General features: G+C 36.9%; 1 protein-coding gene across 14 annotated transcripts in view; it reads left to right on the top strand.

Moving 5' to 3' along the window:
• AOPEP (aminopeptidase O (putative)) overlaps positions 1–27,069 on the top strand; it is a 169,045-nt gene that overhangs the window by 124,738 nt on the left and 17,238 nt on the right. For 12 of the 14 annotated variants that reach the window (XR_014939453.1, XR_014939454.1, XR_014939455.1 and 9 more), the window contains one exon: positions 23,884–24,000. Coding sequence is in view for 9 of the 14 variants with exons in the window: in XM_085529080.1 (XP_085385206.1) it covers positions 23,884–24,000 (117 nt within the window). In the remaining 5 variants the exon portion in view is untranslated. Of the gene's footprint in view, positions 1–3,647; positions 3,801–23,883; positions 24,001–27,069 lie in introns of all 14 variants that reach the window. The other 2 variants (XR_014939452.1, XR_014939451.1) reach the window with 1 other exon arrangement.

The following is a 27,069-nucleotide window of genomic DNA, read 5'->3' as shown; positions in this document are numbered from 1 at the left end:
GTTTTCTACTATGGGAGAATGCAAATTGTTTATTTCAAATAATTTAAAGTTCATCTGTTGTTTTCCTAAACTCTTGATCCTTTACATATGTAGTAAATTACACATCAAAATTAAATCCTTGATGTGTTTCACTTAAATTATTGGAATCTCATATTTGTGTGATACTGTCCTATACAGAGGATGTAGACATCTCCGCACATGGTGGCAATTTTTAGAAGGCACAGAGACAGTATGCATAGCAGATACAGCAATGGACTTGGACTTTATGGCCACCCAGGGCCTTAGCAGCTCACTGACTGTGTGGTTCCTGTTGAGATGTGGCAGTGTAAAGGGAGGGTACACCTCTTCATATTTGCACTAGTATAGAAGGTTTTCCTGTAGGAGATGGCTGTAGTGCCAAGTGGAATTAGAGTATCTTTATTTTCTTTTGTGTATATGCAGATGAAGAAATATACATTGCTTTTGTGTTTCATGTCACAGTGCCAGTAGTGAAGGGCCAGAGTCCTACTTTTTATTTCAAACAAACAGAAGTTGCTCTTAGCAACTGAATGACAAAATGAGGTTTAGGAAGATTTATAAGGTTTCTATGGCTTCAGGGTTTTATTGGCAGAATTAATAGCTCATAGTGTTTCTTTGCCTTTCCTCCTGCCATGTAATCAGAAGACTGCAATCTATCTGTTTCTGGCCTCTTTTAAGAGGTATTAAAAATTATGGTTCTAGTTTGCAGACAGAGTTTATTTAAGGAAAAGTGAAGGTGAGGCAAGACTGCCTTCTTGGTATTTGATAAGGAGAAACAAAATGACTCTATCAGGTTTCTCCCTCAGTCTTCTGAGTCCCATTGTCAGGAGGCAAACTAGAAATAGATCAAGAGATGTTCCTGAGCATTTAAAAATATCTTGTTTTTTCACCTTACTTGCTTGAGTTTTTCAGCTTTAAATTCCTAAGGATTTGGCATAAAATGAAATACAAATCTTGCAGCTGTTTCAAACTGTGAGATGTGGCAGTTCCTGAAATAATGTTTCTTAGTTGTTGTGAGGCATCTATGCTGAGGAGTACATTTCTGTTGCAAATTTCTGTCAGATATTGTTTCATCAGGTATCATTAATTTCAAGATCATATGTATTTCATTAGAAGCAGGCAATGCCTCATAGTACTTTGGTTAAGACCATTCTTGCATTTCAAAATAAGTGACCACCATAGCTGTTTTTCTTTTCAGATTTGTTTTTGGGATTTTAAGGTTGGGCATTTTTCCCTGTGTAACTGTTGTTACATGACTCTTGTATAAAACATTTCTGTGCTGCTGACTGTTGTGGATTGCAGTTGCAGACATCATTTTTTTTCTGAACATAAATCCCATAAATAATATGTTTAATAAATTCAGTGGATCTTTATGGTTTCTATTTGATAGGAAGTGTAACATCATTTGAATGTTATAATTGTAGCTTTTTCCATGTGTGTCTTCACAGAAACATAATATTAAGAATATATCTGTATTAAGTTGAGGCATGACACGAGTGTGGAAGAGCATGTCTACTTTCAGAGAGCTTGCTCTGACTGTATGCTGTGTAATCTCTGTGCACTGCATTTCACATAAATGCAGTAATAAGAGGAAGTTCAACTGAGCCTGAGTTAACAGAGGAGGGAGCTTTGTTTTATACATTCTGGAATAATTTTGTTGCTAAATTAACAACCTGCTTCTTTAACTGCTGGCTAATGACTGCTGCAGTCATAAAAGTAAACCAAAAAGTGGTACTTCTGAGCCACTTGCAGCAAGTTAATGTAGCCTGTGGCCTTAGTGTGCTGATAAAATACTATGTGAGAACAAAAGGGAGCTAGAACAGGGAGGTGGTAAGCCATTCAGGAGATGCTGTGACCCTTAGATCTCAGGCAAGTAATGGGCAAGTATGAATTATACTTATTTAAGAAAAAATTCCCCTCCCCCCTCCTCTTTCTTTTTGTTCTTTTTTTTTTTTTTTTTTTTTTTTCCCCCCTTCATATTAAGGACATATTAAGGATTTGATCATCTGGAGACATATAGGTGCCTGCTGCTTTTAACTTGTAGCACAGCAGGCATCTATGTGCATTACTTCTCTCTCTTATCTTTGGTTTGTAGTACAGACCTTGGAGTCATAAGTACAGTATCACTGAATGGCTTGGAAGGGACCTTAAAGACCACCCATTTCCAACCCCCTGTCATGGGTAGGCAATCCACCAGATCATTCTGCCCAGGGCTCCATCCACCCTAGACTTGAGCAATTTCAGAGATAGGGCTCCCACAGCTTCTAAGGGCAGCCTGTGCCACAGTGTCCCACCACCCTCTAAGTAAACAATTCTTTTCCTGACATCTAACCTGAATCTTCCCCTCTTGTAGTTCAAAAACATGCTCACTTGCCTTATCACTGCCTGTGTAAAAAGTCAGTCTTCTTCCTGATTATAAGCTCCTTTTGACAAATGAGAAATGAACAGCTGCTAAAAAAGTTTCAGCTACATGGTCTGCTGGAAGGCAAATACCTTTGCTACCTGTGCATAAGTCTGTCTGTTCTCAGGGCAGTGCTTTAGTTTCTGCTGTGCTCCATTGCCCCTTTGCCTTCGTTTTAAATTGTCCTTAGGAATGGCTTGTCCTAGATGTCAGCAGCTTAGATTTCTTTGTGCCCGGTGGAGGAGGAGTCCTCCTGGCATGGGGATGGGCAGGGTGTTTCTGCGTCAGTACTCCTGAAAGTGCATTCCTGAATGCAGGAACTCTCAGATATGCTAGATAAATGCAGTGCAGAAACTAGTCTTAATGTTTCCATCTTGCAGAAGCCTTTCTGCTTGTTGTCTTTGAAATCAAATGCTTTTACTGTGACATAAAGCAACAATACAGTTCTTTTCTTTGAGCAGACACTGAAATTATCAGGGCTTGCATTCCTGAGAAGGAAACTTCTGTTTACTTCAAACGTTATTGAGCTTGATACAAGGAAGATGTTGAAGGAAAGCTGTGGCCACGAAAGTAACAGCCTAATGTTAAGACATAATGTGTAATGTCACCCTGGTGAAGCAACCTGTGTACGGTCTGTTTGATCCTGTCTGAATTCTGAACTGGCCACAAGTGCTGTATTTCCAATCATAGTCACATGAACAATCTGAAAGATGATATGGTTGTACAAGCGCATACTTAGATTAGAGATCAATGAATTTGCCTCTTGCAAATGAAATTACTTCTTTGAAAAACATAGTTGAATGCGTAGAGGAATTGATGTGTTATCTCAGTACTATGAATTTGGTTAGCTGGGGAATCACACTAGAAACTGTTGTAGCATGCCTCTTAGTGTCTGGTTCTGTCTTGTTGAGCATACTTTAATGCTGATCAGATTGCCTGTTTCAAGACTGACATTTGCTTTCTCTAATGAATTAAAAAAGCATGTGCTATTTCCAGGAAGGCAGGGGTTAAAAAGTTGCTTGAGTATCTTGTTTACAGTGTGGTAAACAGAGGAAATAATTTCTGTTCATTTCACTTGCAAAAGCACTTTCCATGAATGAATATATTCTCTGAATTTTCAGACATTAGGTAATAGTGTCGTTTCCTGTTTGTTTTAGGGGGGAGGAGTTAAGGTGTAATTTTCAGAGACATATCAGGTTTTACTGAAACTTTTATTTTTTATTTCTAGGAGTGTAGCCAGCTTCATCTTAAAGCATTTCCTGAACTGCAGGTTGAATTTCTGCTTTAGTAAGAAAGCTGTAAAGAAAAGTGAGCGTGGAGTGATATTTGCCACTTAGGTATTCCATACAACCTCCTGTTTCAAAGTGATATCGAGAAGCATGTAGGTATTTTTTTTTTTTTCCCCCTCCTTTATTTGTTTGCTTGTGATGTTTATTTATTTTATTTAAATGATAAAAAGCCAACCAGGTTAGCCATACTGGGATTTTTATTTATACAGATGCTTGTACTGTCTAGTGGTATTGATATGAACCCACAGCCTCTCAGGTAAGATTTGGTAAAGCCTGAGATCCTTGTGTTTAGGTGAGAGTTCACTGCAGTAGCCCACCAGTCACAACTGGGTCTCTTGTTTTGTTTTGTTGTTTGTTTTTCTTTATACAGACTCTTGTACTGTGTAGGTGTAGGTGTGAAGTAGGTGTGACATACAAGGAAGAGCCTCTGAACTAAGTCCTTTATCTTGTTGCACATTCCTTGCACAGTGATTCTGGCAGTCTTTACAGTTTCTCTCAATTTCTTTGTGAGGTGTTAATTGCCTTCCATTTTGAAAGGGACAGTGGAAGAAAATCCATTGAGTTAGGAGTCTTGAAAGAATAATAGATTTGGTTTGTGTTGGGTATTTTTGTTTGGTTGTTTCAGATGGACTTGATGGAGTCCTCCATGTAATCCTGGAAGCTTTGGGCCTAAGAAAAAGCTGTTTGGCAAGTCTCTGAAAAACAATAGGAGGCTTCAGTTTGAGCTTCACTAACTATTGTCTAACTATTTTGGATTTTTGATCATAGTATTTGTTCTCCAGAATGTCAGCCTCCATGCAGCAAATGAAATGCAAATAACTTTTTTTTTTTTTTTTTTTTTTCCCAGTTGAAGAGTTTGTTGTATTTACTATAGGGTTAGAAAGCAAGCAACAGTAAGAACTAAGATCATGTCAGGCTTCTTAATATTGGGGTGCATAATTGATGATTGATGAAGTCTCATCAGTATGAGGATTATGCTGAAGATTTTCTCACAGCTGGTGATTTAGCATGCATGAGGATCTGGATTCTTTTGCCTTTTAGTCTCTAGGCAATCTGTACAAATCTAAAAACTGAATGTAATGGATAGCTGTAATAGTATAAATCCCTTGTGTAATGGTAGCTAAAGCAAAAACAAAACAAAACAAAAAAAAAAAATCAGCATAACCTGGCTGTGCAGCAAATGTGGCTGTTGAACTAGGAACTGTATTTGTGAGTCACTGGGTACTTCGTCTTGCTGTAACAGTGCTCAGGAACAGCTAAATTAATTTAAGCTTCCTGATTGCAAACAAAATCATACTTAAATCATATTAGCAGGAGCCTGCAAAGAGAGTTCCTATTGCAAATGTCTATTGCAAATAGACATTTATCTTGAATTACTATTTAAAGGAGAGATTTTTTAAATGTTATGTACTCTCTTGAATAGTGTCATACTGAGCGAGCATCAATCTGAAGGACTCTGTGTTGAGCAAATGCATCACACAGAGGAGCAGCCCTGACTTCTGAAGTACTCTGGTAGGCTGATCAACAGGGAGAGGGGGCATAATTCCATTTCCACACTCATTCAGCCCTGATGTTAGTCAGCATTGCCAGTTGTGAGGGCAGCTTTTGTGATTTGGATGCCTTTTTCGGTAGGATCTGAACTGAGGCAACTAAGCTTCTTTATCTGTTTACCTTCTTTTGGTTTTAACATCTCAGCTCTTCAGAAAGCAAGTTTAAGTAGAAAAGAGTCTTTATGGTCCACTATAAATGTTTAAGCCTCTCTTTTCCAGTTGGTAAATCTTTATTTTATTCAGAAGTATACACCAAAAGTACACTTATCCTTTTATAAAGCTGGAAAAAACATAGAAACTATGTGCCTTATTTCTGTTGCTTGGGAGCCAGGATTCCTTCAGTTTGCAAGCTGGTGGTGAACGTCTGCATCTGATTTAGCTAATTCTATTCAGACGTGGCAGAAAAATATGAGAAAATGATGCCATCTTGCTATTATTGTGCAAGAGAAAAATATTGTAAGCATGGCTGTGTAGAGATGGTAGGTTTGGCTCCACAGCAAGTATCTGAATTTATCAAAAATAAAAATAATCCATAAATAAAGTTCCATCATAATGCAAGTCATTTTTGTTTTGCAGCCGACATCAAAATTGTATGCATTACAGCCAGAACCAGACAGGGTTCCCGTTTGGTCTTCACTCATGCAAATTTGGCTGCTTTTAGTTACAAAACTAAGACTTACTTAGCATTAGTTTGTTTGCCTACATGGCCAAAAATGTTTTTATAAAGCACTTAGTGCTAATCATCTGCAGTCAACTTCATAGAATGAGTTTTCAGACAGATTTCCAGCAGCTAAAGTGTATGTCAGAAAATGTGATTTTAATAGGATACTTTCAATGTACTGGTGACGTGCTTTCTTAGTTTACATTATTTAGTAGTTTCTTGCTACATTTTTAAATATTTTTGAGACTTGACTTGGAAATTAAGCCTGTGTTTTCACTGAATTTCATAGTTTAAATGTATACATTACAGTTTTTTACTACTTAGTAGATATATTGCTTTATATATATATATTAAAAAATATATATATATTTTGAAACTTTTTTGCAATTATAGAATAATTTGACTTGTGTTTGTGTATGTGGTATCCATGACGAAGAATTGATGCTGCATAAGTATGTCCACAAAAATAAGAGTTGTGAACGAAGTGTATGTGTTTTGTTAACTTCCATCTCTCTTAGATTTGAGCGAAGTTGTTGCCTGCAGCACTTTGTTTTATGCTCTTTAATGCTTACATGTTTTGGCTTTGCTCTGAAAGTTTAAAGCTAAGCCAAGAATATAAAATGACAAAATGAATTTACATGATGTAGTACGTGTGTGTTAAAATGATTACTCAGAAGGTGCTGCATGCCCCACCCTACAATCCTTATGCAGATGAGTTTCATTGAAATCTCTTGGGAATTTTGTCTCAACAAGTACTGCTGCAAAATCAACTTCGTTATGTTGTAAGTGTTTAGCATATAAATCTGATGCAAAGTAGAACACCTAAGGTTCTTTAGTTTCTAAAAAGAATTTTAAAAATATGGAAATCTTTCACTGAGCAGTAGGTAGGCTATGTAGTGTGAAACCAAAAAAAAAAAAAAAAGAAAAAAAAGTGACAATGATATTAATTACTCAATCCTGTTTCTATAATAACATTGACAGAAAAAAAACTTTTTTTTGATTGTGCTTTTTTCATCTGTATTTTAGTATCTGAAAGGCTGTTGTTGCAAAATACTTGTCTTCAAACATTTTTAGCCATAAGTCAATTCTGTCTGTACAGTCAAATCTGTTCCATCAGCATTCATATGCTATTAAAACTAGCCATGCAAGCTATTATGTTTTAAAGGTTGTCTTGCTTGTTCTTGTAGACTATATATGAAATGTGTTTTTTTTTTCCCAGTAATAGTATTATCCCCAATTGTGTAAACTAAAATGCAAGTTTGCACACTAATTGGAAAAGCAGTGCTGAACTTTATCCTCACTTTACATGAGACCTCCTAATTTGCCCTGCAAAGCACAGTTTTATTTGCAAGTTGTGAGGAAGGCACAGAAATGCAGGGAAAGTAATATTTATCTGAACAGTGACTTCACTTCTTGTCTCATACAAGTTTTAATGAAATCTGTATTTTTAAAAAGTTCTTCAGTGTACCTTTGTGATATACATGTGTAATTAGGGATAGCAGTCTTTTAGTTATTGACAGTATGGTTTTTTGTTTGTTTGTTTGTTTTTGGTTTTTTTTTCATAGCAGCAGTCTATCAGGAACATGCAACTAATATAAATACATAAACAAACTCTTTTTTGATAAAATAGAGTGCCTGTGATGTTTACCTAATACATTTAACAAAGTGTATGACATACAAGCTAGTTGTGAAAATGTACACAGTAAGTTAATAGAAGATGGAAAATTAAAATCAAATGTAGAAAAATAGTAATCCTTGTATTGAGCCCATTGTTTCTGTGTTTTACTTCCTTTCTGGTTTCTTTTCTTTCTTTCTTTTTTTTTTTCTCCTCCACCCTCCCTTTTATATTCTAATTCTTGTATTTTAATTTTTTCTTTCAACAATACTTGTGTCACAATTATTTCTGAAGTCCCCCTTTTTTAAAAGCTACTTTTAAGTGGAAGCTTTGAGCACTGTTCGGAATACAAGCTTACTCAGGAGTACAGCTTTTTAGTGACTCGCTACATTTAATTTACCTTTGTGTATTCTATGTATTGAAACTTAGAAATGAAAACGTTTCTTCATGTGGCAGAAAACCATTAAAAGAAAGAGCAACTTATATGAAAATAGCCTCCTTTAGCAGCTGATTAAGATCACGTGGAACAGGATTACTCTGCCTTCAAACATGTATTAGAGAGTATAGTTCAGTTACAAATGGCTGAAATTGACACGTTTCCAGTTTCCAGGTGCGTTTGTCTGTACAGCACCTTCCGTAGCCAGTGAGCTCAGGGCAGGAGAGCTGCCTCGAAGCAGCATGATGAGGAGCTGCGAGCAGTGTTTCCAGAGGACGGTGTGCCCAGCAGCCCTGCCTCAAACCGTGCTGGGTTGCAGGGTGCTGCTCCAGGTCCAGCAGCCTGCTGGTGGGTGTCAGCTACAGGGCACGAGGCCTGCGCCTTCTTGATCAGCATCCAAAGATGGAAAATGTGGTAAACAAGAAGCAGAGAGATTCAACTGTAGCTGTGCTGGAATACGGGAAAAATAGGGACTAGGAAAAGTAGTGAAATGGTGGAATCTTTGAAGTCTCTGTGGAAAGAAAATGTCATAATATCACAGTATCTGTGTGGAGATTTTTCTGTTTTTTTGTTGTTGGCTTGTGTTTTCGTGTTTTCTTCCCTTATGTTGGATTTCATGAAACAGGTGTGCTTGCATATTACTCTAAATCTTCCGCTGGGGTCCTCTTTGTCCAGCAAGCAATATGTTTCAAAATGGGCATTGTTAATTTTCCTTTTTGTTTTTTAAACTCTCAAGTTGAAATCTAGCTACAAAAGCTACAAAATGTCTAAGGTCTCTCCATAGTTTGTCATTCTGCCAGTTTTAGTGGTTTTATAATCCAGCTTCCTGCAGAGCATTTTTAAAATTATTGTTGTTTTATTTTCTTCCCCTTGTTGCTGCGTGAGTAATTGGGGAAGAAAAATTTTTTAAAAAAAATAAAAAAAAGGAAGAAACTGACTGATCAGAGGCAGCAGAAGACGTCAAACATTAAGTAAACATGCCGAAAAAAAGAGGAAAATCTAATGTCAGGGAACTGGAAGAAAAGAATGTGCCTGTAAGTTAGAAAGAAAAAAGAAGGATGTTGTTGTAATGGAGTTCGCATTTTTTTTTACGGATAACCTGAAACCAGTATTTGAAACAGACAGCAATATTTTATTTACTGCCCTAACCAGTAGTAGTGTAAGTGGAAAGATGGAAAAGCATTCAAGCAATAATTGGCTAAAGGCCAGCAGTGTATTTTCCCATGATTTTGAGATCTGTGCAGCCAGACTTCACAGCTTCCATTCTGTCTGTTTCAATTTTTAAAATAAAAAATCCAATTAATTCTTCTTGCTGTTTGCCCCTGCAGTTGAGATACATGGTATAGGTACTGCATATCTGCCATGATCATAGTACACTACACACAGAGCACTTGTGAGTGTACTTGTGGAACTGGAAAGCACAGTTTAAAGATGGAAAAAAAAGATGGAAGGAAGCACTGTGTGCACTGTCAGGCCCTTAATATGGCTTCAATACTGTATGCAGAAAATGTTGTCATTTGCAGGGTTGCTAAGCATAAGTCAGTAATATACAGGATTCATACCTATAAGCAGTAATTACCACAGTCATATAAATTTAGCTGTGCCAATACTGAGAGTGGTTTGTTGGTTTTTTTTTTTTGTTGTTTGTTTGTTTGCTTTTCCTTCCTGGTTCATTTTTCAGTTCTGTCCTGGAGAGTTCAGATCACATTCTACAGCCAAGAATCCCATGGGGACTAAAAAAGGGGAAAATACATTTTCCAGATAAAACCAGTTCTCTCCAGTGTAGAAAATATGCCTGCTGTTATATCACAACAAGTCTTTGTAATCAATTCCTGTTATTTCTTGTAAGACATGGCTAAAAAAGGTGTTGATTATATTATTTCACTTCATGCAAATACACTCAAAATGAATCAGCATAGTAAACATATTTGAACGTAATATTTTTGACCATGAAGGTTAATACAGAAGGGCAATACATAATGGAAAGGTTTCTTATGTAAACTGACTATGTTAGTGAGACAAACCTTGTTGCTATTGCTTTGCTTCTTTACTCCAAGAAGAATCCCTGTAAGCTGAGATTGCTGCTGTGAAACCATGCAGACCTGCACTTAAGACTTTACTGTAAGCGTGCTAATTATATAGTATTCCTCATGAACAGAAACTACAGTTTCAATAGGCTGTTATTTTTTTGCTTTTATTACTTCTATTTACATTAAAATTGCATGTAAAATAAGGTGCAGTTGTTTTGAAGATTGAAAAATAGATGCTGCACTTGGCAAACCTCAGTGTCTCTACATAGTGTTTCAGCTGGTAAAACCAAAAGAAATGTTCATTTCTTACACTTCAGACAGAGCCTTGGCACCTGCAATTAATAGTGATCTTATTCATGGATGCCCTCATTTTGTCACAGAAGGTGGTGGGATAAGAATTCTGTTTTTGTATTTTATAAATTCATGTACTTTTGGAGGCAGATTAAAAAGAACTTTACTTTTATGTTATTACAGCCTCTGGAATTGTAAGATTTGTCAAAACTAGTTTCATGTTGTTAAAATGCCAAAATTAACATTTCTAATTAACTTGATTATTAGAGATGAGAGATAATGTTCCCAGAAGTGCATTGACTAAAAAGGGATGCAGCACGGAAAAGGAGGAGGGAAAGAAAGAGGTGGAATATGATCACAGAGTAATGTGTAATTGCAAGGGTGGAGCATGTCTAAAACTGGTTTGTGATTGGATTTAGATTAAGAAGAAGAGCTTGTGTATTTAGTCTCAAGAGAAGACAAATGTTACAGAAGCACCGCAGTAAAGGTGTAATCAGGTTAAAAGACTTTGTGCTTTGGCCAACTGACTGGAACTGAAATTACATGTTCAGTAAGTATAATCTTGCTTGTAAGCTTTTCCACAATAGCGCTACATTTATTTTGCGTTCTTGGAGTAATTTAGCTATTGCTGGTTACAGCACTTGTTTTTTAAACTAGCGAACTTCTTTTCGTATCACCTTCTTCCCTCTGCTGCCCATTTGTAATTAGTAGCAGTTAAGAATTTAGATTTGTTATGAATCACTTGTTTCAACAGTGTTTATGTAAGAATATTGGTGTCTTTTGGAGGGTTTAGTCATAATATTTAAACAGTAATACTTGTCTGGGGCTATTTTATTTGCCAGTGGGAGTTTGCAGTGTAGTTAATATCTATTCCATCATGAAATACAGGAAACATTTTTAGGAACAATTTACAGAAAAAGATATCTAATGCCCATGTAATCATTTTCCTATGTCTATTCAAGGTTAAAATTATTAAATGTTGAAATCAAAGACTAAGCTTCAGGTGTTTTTCCTTCCACAGAATGGATCTTTTGGTTTCTTGGGAATTTAGACAAAGATAATTGGCAAAATGAAGATGTGTACACTGATTCATAGCTGAGCTGACTGTGGGTAGGAATTCACCCTCCTAAGGGACAGAGGTGAAGTAACTATGACATAGCCAAAAAGAGAAGCATCTCAATATATTGTGGTGTAGTGTACTGTACCTGCTTTCCTTGTGCAGTTACAATTTAATAGTTATGATCATGATGTCCCTTATTTTCCAGGGTGTTATGGTGCTTTTGGTTCCCAGCTTCTTAATTAAGATTTGTGGGGATGAGTTCATCTGAAAATGAGGACTGCAGGTGCCCAGGCTGGACCAGTAGTTCACAGAAAGGGCTTTAAAATCTAGCTGTTGTTGTAGCTAGCATGTCTGTGTTTAAAAAGGAGAGTGGGGAAGAGTGTAATAAAGAGCGTTATATTTCCAAAAATATATTGTGTTTATTTCAGTACAGAGAATTGACTGCTCTGGGTAAAATATTTTCTAAAAATGAATTAATTCGATTGTAGAGATAGTAAACAGCATTTAACATGAATTGTTTTGTATATCTCTGTAATTTAATATAAAGTCTTAATGTTCTGAGCCTGATTTAAAAAAAAAAAAAAAAAAAAAAAAAAGAATAAGAAAACATACCACTACTGCAAAATTCTCCAACACGACTGCTATTTGTTAAATCCTGTCAGTGTCCTTGCAAAAGGGACATTTAAGAGGGTCTGATCTTGTAAACTTCTGCCAGCTTGTGTGCTGCTGTTCATCTCAGTGGAGGAACTCATGCATGAAAAGTTAATTACATGTAATTGTTAGCAGAGCTGTGCATAAACTGCTGTAGTCTTGGAGTTTTGTTGGGGTAGGTGTTGATGTCCCTGGGAATGCAAAAGAGATGTTCAGGGGTTTTCTTCTAAAAATGGGGGAAATATAAATCTGTACTGTGTAGTTTAAAAGAAGTGTTATCCTTTTGAGAATGTTTTTTTTTTTTTTTTAATGTTATTTAAGACAGAGCTATGAAGGGTAAAATTTGCCCGCTGAAAATATGTGCTCCTTAAGAAGTAATGGCTATTTGTTTGTTGCCAGAGCAGTCCTTATTCTGTGGGCTTGCAAAAGCCGTTAGACTAGTCATGTAAATCAGTCAATTGTTTTCATTTCTAAAAAGTGGGAGTTTGGATGTAGACAGTTGTCTTTAAACACTTGTCCTGGACACTTTCTTTGGAAAAAAATGGTGAAACCAGCCTATTTTAAATCGATTAGAGTCTGAGAACTTTAACATCAAGTCTCTGGCAGGAGAGAATTCTTACAGCTAAGTTATGAACACCTGAGAATGGATGTTTATAAATGAAACGTCAGATCTATTTCAGCCACAGCAGCACATTCGTATCTGTAAAAAGACTTCTAAAGATTGATTTCAATAGGTGGAAAGCGGAATGGACACTTTCCTTTGCTTAACAGAGAGATCTGCACTATGAAAGTATTGTGTTTCTAGTGCAAATCAGTTTGTTTTTTTTTTCAGTGTTCGGATACATTTATGTCTTAAATTAGGTTTAACTGAACATTAACAGGCAGTTTCCTAACTTAAACACAGGACTGCATTGTTTAAACCAACATTTTCATCCTGTCACTGTGTACAACATCTTAATTCCATGAACTATTTTCACTAGTAGATAAGGTTATGAATGACTGCTGTTGCGCTGCTCTGAACTTAGTGGTTATCCACCTATTAGTTATTGAATATTACTCAACCACTGCTCAGGTAACCAACTCCTCCCTGGCATTATCTGGTTATTTTTACTCTTCACATTTGTACATCATTTCAGCGATTAAGTGCCAGTTTTGCATCCCTTATATTGGAGTTAGTAGGAGCTTTCTTCCCAGTAGGAATATGCAATGAGGCCACAGGTCAGCCTCCTAGGGATTGTTCATCCTTGAGATGAATGTTTTTCTCCTTCCCCCCTTTTCTGAAGAGAGAGACGTTATATAGACTAACTGATGTACAAGTAACTGAATGCTGATTTTGCTGAGGTTGGGTTCTCCCACTGCAGCTGCAGTGACTTGATACCTGCTGCAGATTGTCCAGGTCCATGTGAAATATCTGAGCGGCATGTGGCATAAGGTGTCTAGAAGGGAGTCCAGAAGTGTGGAATTTAGGACAGCCTGTGCTTTGCATCTGCTGTGTCATTTTTCTGCATGAAAAATAGTGTGGAAACAAGTGGCATTAAACTGAGTAATTTCTGTACACGTTTATGGAATAAAAATAAGTAGCTTCAGAGTGTGGCTTCTTGGCCCTCTTTTCTGCAACAGCTCTTGTACACTTTTCTTCCCCAGTCAATTGTAAAACACTGACAGTTTTAATAAATGAATGTTATAGTAAAAGATTAATAGAAAATATCAGAGAACACTAACTCTGCCATTTCAACCAGAAGATTAGCCTATGTGCCTGCATCCAGCAATAAGCAGCAAGCACTCGGATTTTATACATCAAATGTGAAATGATTCCAGGTACGTTAGAACATGATACACAAACCTAATGGAGGGGGTTTATGAAACTAAGGGCTTTTATGCAGCTAATTGAATTGGCCTTACAGACAGAATACAAATATAAACATCTATATCTATCTATCTATCTATAAAAATGTTAATGGAACTTTTCATTAAATTGAGGAATTTGGAGAGATGTTAGAGAACTTTCCACTGAGTTACTGTATATGTTGCTTTGCTAAGATGAATGTATCTGTATTACAAGTTGAATAAATTACATGTATTTAAATTAATATATTTTGGGCCTCAGATTTTACCCTGACTGTGAGAGTGAATTTGTAAAGTGTTTGTTGTCTTAAACATCCATATTTTTTGCATACCTCTTCATCAACTCTGTAGTTGCTTAACATATTCTTAAATGCCTTTTTCCTTTTTGAAGTACATGAATTGTATGAAAGTAGTACACATTCCTATAACTGTAAAAAAGTTTTTTTTGTTGTCCTTTTGTTTGTTTTTTTTTTTCAAGAGAGCTCTTGAGAGGCTAGTGCTTTGAAGCACTAGTTTTTCCCACACAGATGCAGTTACGAGTCAAGGAACAAATCCATTGTCTGCATATAAAACTAATTACTAATATTGTATCTTTATGTGGAAGTACTGATCAGTACATGTGATAGAATTAACTCCTGCTTGCTTTTAATAATTAATATACTGCCCTTGGCAATGCAGAAAGTCTCATTTGAGAAACTTGAGATTATACTTTTCTCATATGTCACGGTGTTACCATGACACTCATATCACATTTAATCTGGTATTTTCTTCTGAAAATATTAGTATTTCAACTAATTATTAGAGTGTTTTTGTTGTTGTTCTTTTAATGTAAAAATCAAAAGGAAGAAAGAAAGAAATTGAGCTCCTGAATACACTAATGGCATGCTGTTTAAGTTCTTGTACTTCTTCAGACTAAAAATACATAAGTCAGAATGAAATTTGGAGAAGCTCATGTCCAGCAAGTTTTGACTAGGATTTGTTTTGAGAGTTTTAATGCTCCTCTATAGGATTTTGGAGCAGAAAATCTGGCAGCTGGATTTTTGCTAATAGCTATCTTTTTAAATAGCACCGGACATGTCATGCAACACACATCCACTTGATGTTTTAACACTCATCCACAGATCTTTTAAAGGATTTTTTTTTGTTTTGTTTTCTCAGTGGCAATTGGCTTTCACAATAGTTTTGAATAAAATCTTATCTGTATTTTTCAAATCACGACTAAAGTGTAACGGAATATGTTTTTTCCACACCACATTCATTGCTGTAGGATCTGAGTAGCTTCCACAAGTACCTTAAGCAGTAAACTAACTTCTGTCATTATGTTGTTTGTCGTCTCATCCTCTCCCTCTTGAGAGAGCTGTATGTAGAGACAGGACAAGGGGAAACGGCCAGAAGCTGGAGCATAGGAATTTCTGCACAAATGTGCACAAGAACTTCTTTACGTTGAGGGTGACGGAGCACTGGAACAGGCTGCCCAGGGGGGTTGTGGAGTCTCCTTCTCTGGAGATATTCAAGACTGGCCTGGACACCTACCTGTGCAACCTGGTTTAGGGAACCTGTGTTGGCAGGCGGGTTGGACTTGATGGTCTCTGAACGTCTCTTCCAAACCCTACAATTCTGTGATTCTCTTTGCAATGTGGTGTTCTGCTTTAGATAGGTTTTTTGGAAGGGAGAAAGGAATATTTTAAAATTTATTTTACTTAATATGAAGCTATGTGCCTGCCGATATGCATTTGTACTATAGCAGGTGAAACAGAAAAACTTCCTATGTGTCTGGAGTGGGAAGTGGTGGTGACCCACATGTAGTTCACAGTGCAGTTCTAGATCAACTCATTAGAAGTTCAGTCCCCCCTCTCCTCTGCTTTGAGGAGTCAGCACATTTTGTCTGGAGTGTTTGGGATGCAGGCTGTTTCTTGTCATCCTTGGCTGGTCTTGAGGTGTGATAGCCTGCTTCAGATAGAAGGCACAGGCTGCAGAGGCTGTGTGAGGGAATTCAAGGGAAATGATGTAGAGGTTAGGAAATCAATGTAGTGGGCAAGCGGTAACCTGTGGTGCTGGTGCAGTGTCTACAACCAGTTACTTTCTGAAGTGCCAAAGGCTTATGTTTGAGATGCTGACTTAACTTGTCTGAGAAGTGCTGATTATAGAATGTGATTGCTTTCAGACATGATGAATGAATTCTCCCAGACAGATGGAGATTTTGTGATGGCCATTGTGGGGGGTTGGCTAATAAAGAGTCAAAGAGGACTGTGGTAGTGAATCAGTCCCTCCAACTCTGGTCAAAGGAGACTGTTTAATTACTTCATACTCTTCACAAAGCTCTTCTACGTACCCCATGTCACCTGCATGGACTAAAGATTGGATAACACCTGTTCCAATTACATCGGTTGTAAGGTCTTCCAGTATGCGTGTTTCTGAAGCTTGAGTCCAATCTAGTTGATTATATTAATAGCCAATAAAAGAAAAAAACAAGAAAAATTAAAAAAAAAAAAAAGAACTAGGAATCAAAGGAACATGATCTGTTGGATAAACTGTTAGCAGGATGCGTAGGGTGTACAGCAAAATGCATAAGAACCAGTATTTAGGTCAGATGAAATTACTGCTTGCTGAGATCTGGAAATGCAGTTGATTAATAGATGTTAAAAGATGAATTAGATACGTAAGCATGAAGCCACTCATCACCTGTTGTAAAATTCAGGAGGGGAAAAAAAAAAAAAAAAAAAGTGTTAATTCTTAGAAATTCCAAGAGTATAGTGTCCAGCAGCAAAAGTACAGTTTTCTGTGTTTTCAACCTTTTCTCCAGGAAGGCTTGTGACATTATTAGTGCTTTATTATGAACCTCAGACAGCCCTCCTTTGAAGCAGTGTTATGTCCTACAGTCATGAGTTAAGTGGCATTGGTATAGTTTTCTTCAGCAGCAGCAGCCAGACTGATGAAAGGTTACACAAGGAAGCAGGTACATCCTGTCTCTCTCCAGCCAGGAGCAGAATGTGCTGAAGGCAGTGAGCAGCAGATTTGATAATGTGCATTAAAATAGACAATGTGTAGCCCGTTAGGCTTAAGAGGGAATTATTATACTCAAGAGTAAAGTTATGACGAAACATTTATTTGAGAAAATTTGGTTTGAGGAAAAGCGCAATGTAGTGTGACTGGACCTGCAGTAGAAGCCACCTGGTTTTCACTTTGCTGGCTCAGCAGTATGTTAGATGATAAAGGTTTAATAATTTTTTACATTTCAGTGTGTTTATATTAGATTGCAGATGATGTATTTTTCATAAGTGTAATTTCTCTTTGTTGAGTAAATTATGGGAAAATATTTTGTACTCTAGCTTAAGAAAAATAAAATGTTAATGGAGCAGTAGTAATGATTGGCCTTTTAAAACATTGCTGGTAGGAAGTAACCGGAATATCAGGCACAGAGCACGAAACAGTTTAAAGGTGGTGATTCCTGTATTGAAAGTCAGCTTAAAATATCACTAAAATGAAATCCTTGCATTCTTATCTACCCACATATTCCCTCTCTGCTACTGATTTAATGTTCCTTTACAAATATTCTTAAGTTTGATATATAATATAAATACAAAACAATTTGGTGGGAATTGCAAGGTGAGGTATGTATATGCACAGTGTCAAAATCTCATTTTAAATCTCACAGGACAGAAAAAATGTGTGAATATATAAAAGTTTAAGCACATAAGAGGTCTCAACAGCATTTTCAAATTGAGTATCCATAACACTTAGAGAAGCGCAGCACTAGTTACACAAATGTTATGTGATAAAAGAGTGCTAACTTAGGAAAGGTTTTTGAGAAAATGTTCCAGTGGCACAGCTTTTACATCAACTTCTCTTTCACAAATGCTAAATAGATTATTTAGAATTAAGTTTCCCACGTTCGGTTGTTTTGTGACTACTTTGGTGTTGATATATCAGATGAAACTGTAATTAAAATTGAATGCTTACACAAAAACTTTTGAGTCCTCCAGAAGGCCCTGTTGTAGGGGATAGCTGTGTTATATGGGATAATATTTACCGATAGTATATTGATAACTGAACTCTGATTACTGATATTTTTGTCCTTGGCTTCAAAGGGAATATTAAAAGTCAGTGGAGATCAAGTCATCTGACTTTTGTTCTTATGTGCTTTTGTGTACTGTTCTTCAGGACTTGTGCCCCTTATCCAGCAATGCTTCGACAGAGCATGGCCAGAATAAATCAGAGCTATGTATTTGAGCAGGTAGTGTCCTTAGAATGATTTGTGATATAGGGGATCTGCTTCTAAAAATTAATCCTTAATTTTGATGGAACAAAGGGAAATGTAACTGGGAAGTCAATGTAACTCTTAGTATTTATTACAATAGTTATCCTCAATATCATTTTTATGTTCCACCAGTTTGAAGCAAGTGATACCAAGCTTAAATATCCTGTAATTATCATTTTTAAAGCAAACTTCATAGGATTTCCTGTTTCTGATAAAACTTCACTAAAATTCATGTTTAGTCTTATTGTTTCTACAATATATGTCTCTTACCAAGCACAGTAAGAGCTCCCTGATCAGAAACAGCATATCAGGAATACATTTCAGGGTATTGCAGTTCTGTGGTAGAATACAATCTGTTACAGATACTTGTCTTGTTTTTAAGTATGGTGAAGTCTACTTGCATTTTGTAAGCAATGAAAGGGGGACGTATTTTTCAACAGAAGGAAAGTCGTAAACAAACTGACCTAAATAAAGTTAAATAATACAGTCTGCTTCGCTATTCACTTCTGAAATTTTGTTAGGCTCTGGTATGGGTTTTATTTTGCCAACCAGTTCAAAGCATTTTTTTGTTCGTTGCAGATTGCTTTTTTTTCCCTGTGTTTTCAACCGCAGTTCAGTTCTCTCTGACTCTCTCAGACTTAGAATCTCTTAAGCACAGTGTATCACACTTTGCTAGTTAACAGCTGTTGAGTGTGGATGTTTTCATTAAATTCATGTTACTTGATATGAGTACATTTTAGCCCCAGGAATTGGAGGAGGAGAAGGGGGGAGGGTAAAGCCTTGCTTTCATGTAAAAGATGGTCGTCATACAGATGAAATTGTTGTCTCAAGAATTTTGAGATAAACAGTGACAAAGTCTACCTAAAAATATTGCTGAGTAAATAGTGTTATCTTGAATTTTCAAGATACTAACTTTTTAGATGTTTTGAGGGAAAGGAGATTTCTTTTACCAAGTCGTTTTGTTCAATTTCTGCCCAGAGAAAGCAGCCCTCAAGGCAAATTGTCTGCATGGACAGTTTATAAAGCGAGATTCATCTGGGGATTCTTTTGATTGGCTCAGAATATGGGTGCAGAGATGGCCTGGCTCTGTAAATCCTGTCTGCTGAACCAGTAGCAGTGCTTTCTTATCTACAGTTAATGAGAAAGTTCTGTCTGAAGGGAGCTATTCACTATTGAATTCTGGGGTGGGGTTTCTCTCTCTCAAGAGAGGGGTGGGAAGGAATTCAATTTGACCTTGGAAAGTCTTGTAAAAATGTAAATGAAGAGACATCTCATATTTTGAAGGCACTCCTTTCTCCCAGAGAAATGTTGCAAAAATCTTCTGTCCTGGAGACTTGAAATTTTCCTGTAAAATTTTCAAAGGTCAAATGCATTTATTCTGTTTTGGACCTTATGCGTGTGTTGTACTTCAGCCAGCATTTTTTAGTGTACAGTAGTGACCTTTTTTAAAATTATTATTTATTTACTTTCCCTCCTGTTTTTGGTCAGTAAACAGTTTCTTGCTGTGGTTACACAGACAAATATAGCTGAGAACCCTTTTCTGGGAGAAGAGTCTCCCCATGCATTTCTTAACCATTTTTGGGAAGAATTGATCTATTTGTGCTTGCGAGAGAGGGAGGCATAAGCTGTAAATTGAAGTGACATCATATGTATTACTCCCATTGATCTGCTTTTAGACTAGAACCAGGATAAAAGGAAATGGCATCAGGGAGGAAGTATGCTCATTTAGGCACAGATCCCAGTGTGATAATGGAATAATAATAGAAATCACGCCACTGTCAATCAGTTGCTGCATTAGTTGCAGGCACATTTCCCTTTGGAGGAGGCTTTCAATGACTTCATTCAAGTGCAGACTGGAGCAAATGGGATATTCAGCATACCAGCTGTACTACTTCAGTGATTTGTGTCCTGGCTTAGGGGTGCTGTGTGAGCACTGGTCCTGTGGATGCTCAAGTAGATACATTTTATGGCTGTGAAAGGTCAGCAGTCAAATGTTTCAGTGTCATTTTTCTAGTATAAAGGGTGAATCTGGCATTTATTGCATTTGTTAATGTATTACTGATAAATACACTCCTTCATGTGGGTGGTCTTCTGGGACTAGAGGCCGATGACCTCTGTGGCTGCAATATCATGCCTTTGCAGAGACAAGACTTGTTGCCTTTGTGCTTTTCACAGTTTATGGATGCAGGATTCAGAAAACTTACATTTTTGTTCCAATATTTTTTGTAGAACTATTTCAAAACTGACTTGAGCTACTCTTTTAACAAGAATAATGGTTTAAGTATCTTGTATTTTATTCATATGGATGTACTAAGTATGCTATTTCTTAGTTCCTCGGTATTTGGTATGCATTGAATTCCAGACCCAAGCAGGATGCTACTTGAATGTCAGTCTGAGTTACAGTTGCAGTTTGGTAACATTTACATCGATGCTTCCACCTTGCTGTTTTGGTACTCCATGCCATTTTTTATTTATTTTTTTCTTTTGGGGGGTGGGGGGGTTTGTTTTGTTTTTTTGTTGGTGTTTTTTATTTGTTTTTTTTTCAGAGGCAAGACCCTCAATATTCAAACTTTAAAACCACTACATCAGATAACTCCAGGGAAGTTAGGGACAGACAGCTGTTAAGTGGGAAGACAAAGCGAAACCCTTTCAAAAGACTGAGTAGTTGCAGGAGGGGCTTAAGGACAAGGTAAAGCATGCAGTGCTGGGATACAGCTTTGCAGTGGGGACGATGGTTAATTATATGCGACATGACAGAAAACCTCTGGTGTGCTTGGTCCCAAGACATTAATTTATTCTGTCTTTATAGTGTCAGTACTCACAGCTGGGGGTGGGGAAGCCCTGGAAAAGCAATGTGATTTCCGTGCGGCAGCCTCAGGTTGTGGCCAGGGCTATCTGTTTTTCAATAGAAACAGATGGTGTAGCATTTGGAGTCATCGTGAATGCTGTTTCTTGATATTTGCCTCATTTCCTGGTGGAAGGGATCTACTTTAATAATCACATACGTTTGAGCATTTGGACTGAGTATTATTTCCATGCAGTTTTCCTTTTAAAGGAAAAACAAAGAACAGAGATGGAAATTTTATGTCTAGTGTGTTGTGGCTGGTTTTGGAATTTTTTCATCGTGGGGAGAGATTTCACACAGTGTAATTTATACTGTTGTATTTTGCTGTATCTGTATAGAAATTTTACATCTGTTAGATATTCAAAATGGATTTGCCATAATGTCATAAATGAAAATGGCTTCACAATATCCAAAACAAATTAACTTGTTTTCTCTAGGATTTATGCTTTAATAAAAAGAGGAAGGACCTCTTTGTAATAAGCTAAGACAAACAGCAAATCTGCAGTGTGCACCCCAAACAACTGTCAAAGTGCGAAAGATGAGAAATAGCAGGTAGATGGGACAAATAAGGATGGTGGTAAGGACAATGAAAAATGAAGGAGCAAAACTTCAGATGTCATCCTCTGAAGTCATCTATAACCTCTGAAAACTTGCTTTGGAGACAAAGTTACTCATGCTGATTTATTTGAGAAAAAGAAGAATTCTAAACCCCAGGAAAATTTTTGTAGCAGTCTGTGCCCTGAAATTTCAGCTGAGCTTTCTGCCTCTTTCCTTAGGATAGTTTTTATCTTACATAGACAGGTTTGTTTTTTTTTATTAAAAAGGAAAAGGGGAAATGAAAGAAAATATGTTCTTCCTTGAATTTTTTGTTGTAAGTAAATGAGAGAACAAAGTGTAAGAGCTGTAACCACTAGTGCTGGTTCAGTTACAGGTCTGACAGCACTTCTGCTAGCACCCACACCCACTCTCTCCATGCTTCCTAGCTCTTAACATGGACTTTAGTTAAACCACAGGATGCAGACTAGTTTGTAAAGTTTTTTCTTGGACAACTAGAAGGTGAAAAAACAACTAAAGATGTCATCTCGGGAGTTTTTGCTCAACAGTCTCACATTCAGGAGGGGCAGGAGTTTGATCTATAATCCCAAAAATTCCTCACCCATAATGCAGCAGTAGACAAAGGTAAATTAAGGACACGGCTGTTGTTTTGATGCTTTGCTGTTGTTGGCTTAATTTACATTCTGTAGTATCTTAGACAATAGCTGTCTGTGGGTGAATCTGTAAAGCAATTATATTGAGGATAGATAATAGCTATTCTGTACCTCCTCTAGCATGCATATATATATGTACGTATTCAAACAGCTATTCTACAGTTTCTAAAATTAAGTATTGTGCGTTATCTTAGCAGGCAAAGCTTTCTAAATAAATAGTTACTTTTCCATGTGTGGTGTTCTGCAACATTTCAGACTTTATTCGTGTTCAAAATGAGTTCTGTCTCCAAGCAGAGCCACTTCCCAGAAGCCTTCCCAGTTTTGTTTTTTAAAGTACTCCCCATCCTTCCCAGAAAGCTGCTCTTGGACCATACAGTGAACATTCAACTTGGCACTTTAGGGGGTTGTTCTAAGATTGAGATACTCAGTAAGCAGCTGATGGTTTTTATCAATTTCATTTTGTTAGCAGGCGTGATTATCACTTGGAAAATGTTCCAGTAAGAGCCAGTAAGATGTGGAATTTTTTCAGTCCCTAAGAATATAGCTTAAATAATAAAATAAATGGAATGGAAACTAATCTTTTAAATCCTAGAGCCTTCCTTTCGGCCTTATTCTGATTGGGTACTAATGGTAAATTATGTCAGACTAAGAGGAAAGAAAATGTTGTGCGGCTTTGTTGCTAATTATGATAATTTAGATACAATGATGTGGGAGCAGAGCATCTCCAAATGGCATAACATTGGAAGCAGAGTTAAAATAACAGAAATTTTTTTGCTCATTACTTTGTCTGGAGAGTGTTAGAAATAAAGTAGTGTTGATTTCTTTTTCTGTGCAAAGGTTTCAATTCTTCCTGCCTTCCCCTTAGAATTTTGGTGCCTACCAAAATTGGATGAATAGTGGAAAATCTTTGGGGCATATAACATACTTTTGATGGATCGTTCATTTCCAATAAATGTTTCCTGGCAGCTGGTGTAATTTCTTTCTGAGTCCTGTTTGAATTATTTATTTGTTCATCCAGTAAGCCTTTTAAACAGAGCACTTAAGCACTTGCTACATCAGACTACTAGTGTTTTTTGTTCTAAAAGCTGCATTAGATTCAACTTGAAAACAAGTTGGGCAACTACTGCATATACACATATGTACATACATACTGTGTATACTACAGACATAGCATTCATGCCATCATTTCTGCATGGTGGTGGATAACTCCTGACACTCTGTGCTAGCATGTGCCTCAAAATGTGATGTTTTAGCATTGTTTTATGGGTCACTCATCTGTGTCATGTTCATTAAGCATACTAAGCAATTGTTAATGTAGCAGCTAAAAGTGCCACATGAGTATATCCAGTTGACTCCTGAAATGACACCCTATAAATTATTCTCTTATTTTATTCCTTCTGAGCCCAAACAAAATGCAATAAATTAGCATATGTATTCCATAACAATCTTAGTTTAATAAGATATGATTATGTCTCAGTTAGATAAACATGGTTTAGATCTGACCTAACTATATAGTAATGAAAGCCATGGAAAATGTGTCATAATTGGGCCTTTCAGAATACAGACACATAAAAAATGAGTTTTTTCAGAAATCACCTATAACTTCTTTCTGTATTTCATGCATGCTAGTGCAGAGGTTATTGCAGTCTTGTCTGCTTTGGTTTGTCTGTTTAATTGCTCATTAAGTAGAGCTCTGTTCACATGCAGCATTTGTTTTGGTTTTAGCTGCTCCCAGACCAGCTGGTCTTACTTCTGGAGTATCTCCTGGAAGAGAAGACACTGTGTCCTAGAACACTGCAGCGCTTAGAGAAGACATACCAGCTCCATGACCAGGATGCTGAGGTAAGTCACTAAAAAAAATCTCTTATAAAATAATTCTTAGCATTTTTGACTGGGAATAATGATTATCCACTAAGAGCCAGGTTCATTCAACTCCTTAATTGAACTTAATTGAACTCCTAAAATGCCTTAATTGTCCAGTGCTGTCATGTGTGTGTCATTAGTCCAGGTGTGCTTGGATGCTGTAGTAATAGGAGAAAATACAATGTAGATGTCATATACTATTGTACATATACTTCAGACAGCATGTTCACTCAAGTGCTACATTTCACAATATTATGGTGAGTATGTATCAGAGCTCAGTTCATCTTAGTCTTTTTTGTGGTCTCCAGGTGCAGTTGTGTCTGTTGCAGTCTAAAGCTGAGTTTCCACATGACTGGCCCATTTTGTTCCTCTCTGGGCACTCCTAAATCTCACTTGCAATTTTGAGAAGTGTGCTTTTCAGAGTTTTTTAAAGGTGAATCAGTTCTGTGCAGTTGCATGCAGAGTGCCAACAGGCACTGGAGAAAATACAATTTTATGTAATAGTGTAAACATGCCTCCCTTATCATAGACATGCACCAAACTAGTATCTCTGTTCCAAAGAGCTTAATGTTTTGGGGGAGAATTGGGAGCAAACCTGTACATCCTTCTTACCACATGCAGTTCTGGCCACTTTGTAGAGTCCTGTGGGTGTCTCAAGCTGTGAGAACTGTCAAAGTTAAGGCTACAAAACTTGCTGCTGAAAACTCCTTTGCAATTAGTACCTGTTTGCATCAAATTTTTAGAAGGGGAGATAGGAAGATGAAGTCATTCATGGAAATAAAGGGTGTGTAAAGAATGTTTAGATTTTTTTACAGCATGTAATCAAACTAACGTGTAGTGAGAGAGCTCAGTAAATAACATGGCTTTCAACTCTTGTTAATTAAAAACTACTGTGAAGACTGTGGAGAGTTAGTGTGCATGACTTATAGTAGAATAATTGGAATTTTATGGAAATATTTAAAATTTAAGGAGAGAGCAAAATCCTTCTTGTTATTCTTGTTCAATCTTGAACATTCTTGTCAAGATTTATTAAACAGAGTTCTAGCTTTTTCTCAGAAAAAACACAATATTGATACAAATTTCCAAATGCCAAACTTGTTTTTAATTAGTACTTGAAGCAACATTTCTATCTATTTATAGGTATTATATTTTAATCTCATCTGAATACCAATGAAGTGTTAGGGGTTCTACAATGGGAAGAGAAATAAATAGGAAGGTAGATCAAAGCAATAGCTGTGATGTTACTGCTTCCTGCCAGTGAATTCTTAGCACCAGGCCTCAAGCTTGAGCTTCTCAAGTTTCTCCTTTCGCTCTACTTTCATATTTGCTTTCTTCTTTTCAATGTCATATAAAAGTACAGAAGGTGTCTCTCAGACTTTTTTCTTCTATTTGAAAAATAAATAAACCTTGGCAAAAGGAGTATAATCTTCATTTCATTTTACTAAGTGAAGCCAAAGGCTTAGCAGTTCTTCAGAGGTACAACTGGTAAAACACTAATGGTAATGCAATCTCAGTCATCAGATCACAGACAGCTACAATACTTTAAAGGAAATGCTAGCTTACACACCCTTATGTACCCAAGAGAAGGGCCGTTCATGCCTCTCAATCCAGTGTGTGCACAGAGGATTTTTCCTTTAATGACCCTAGTGACCCAGAGACAAAGAATGGCAGTCCAAGTTTATAGTTAGCTTTTCTTGTCTAAATTTGGTCTCTGAAGACACTTTTTAGTTATGATGATCCTATTGTGTTACTGAAGTTCAAATGTTGATAGTAGCTGGACAGAAGAAGTAGATACAGAAAAGGGAAGGGAAGGGAAATGTTGGTAGGCCAGTAGAGAAAGCAAAACCCCTCTGTGTCAGAGGCTATATAAAGGGATTTTTTTAAGTAAAACTCTAAGTTGTGGTGTTCTACTCAGCAATAAAGAAGTTAAGAAATAGGAACCAGTTTTATTATTTTTGACAAGTACTGTTTATGTTCACATTCATCTTCTAATAGGAATTAGCAATGATGTGGCCAGTAATATGTGAGAGTTGCATGTAAAAATGTTAATTTGTATTTTAAGCAAAGATTTATCTTAAAAATTGTGTATAAAATATTGTCTGCACCCTTGGGAGCTGGAAGGCTTTTCATATATGTGCTGTAGTTAGCTGAAAGATTTTACAACATCAGAGGGGATATAAAGAAAATTATTTACATCTAGCACTGTTTACTCTCATTATAGTGAGAATGCTTCAAGCTTGTTAGCAATAATAAGAAAAATCAACCGTGTTAGAATTGTGTTGGGAGCAGTAGAGGAGGATGGGTGTTTTTCTCTGCTGGGATGAAATCAGACCTTCCCTCTGCTCTTTGTAAAAGGAGGGGAGTGTTCTGTGCTTCATCCCTTGTAACACATGGACACTGCAACACTGCACTGAGAAAGTACTGTGGAAAAGCTGCATTGAGCATGGCTGGTGAGAAACAGGATACAGGTGCATTGGGCTTGTTTTGCCTGGGAGTTATTTTACAGTTCTCTCATTCAGTGTGCTGTGTAGCTCATTATGTTCCATCCTTGAATTTCACAACTGAGGCAAGAAAACTCATTTCTGGGGCATGTCTTTTTGTATTACACAACGTTGTCCAACAAGTGGATGACAATTGCATGGAAAAATGGTTGAGTATTAGGTTTCCCTTGTTTCTCCTTGTTTCCCCTTCTCTTACTGTGGTTGTTCGTAGGCGGGCTGAATCTCCATGGTGTACCACAAGCTCTGTGTCCAAGATGAACATTACAGAAGTTGGCGCAGTGAAAGAAAGACAACAGTATTCAGCTGTAGTACAAAGGAACGACATTTACCATCAACACAGTAGGATAACAGAATTGAAGCTGAGGTCCTTTCCTTTTTATTTTTTTCTCTCCCTCCTCAAGTGATAGTTATGTGCACAGTTAATGAATATCTAGCATCAGGCAGAGCATAGAGTTAGTTTACTTGGAAAGCATTTAAATCCACCTAAGCTTGGTGACACTTCTTTTGATAGGATCGTGCAAGCTTGACATGTTTGAGCATAGGTTTT

Source organism: Coturnix japonica, chromosome Z (genome assembly GCF_054131305.1).
Source record: "Coturnix japonica strain WE chromosome Z, WE-NBRP24, whole genome shotgun sequence".
Taxonomy (NCBI): domain Eukaryota; kingdom Metazoa; phylum Chordata; class Aves; order Galliformes; family Phasianidae; genus Coturnix; species Coturnix japonica.
The sequence above is the reverse complement of the archived record's forward strand: the minus strand, read 5'-3'. Positions and strand labels throughout refer to the sequence as shown.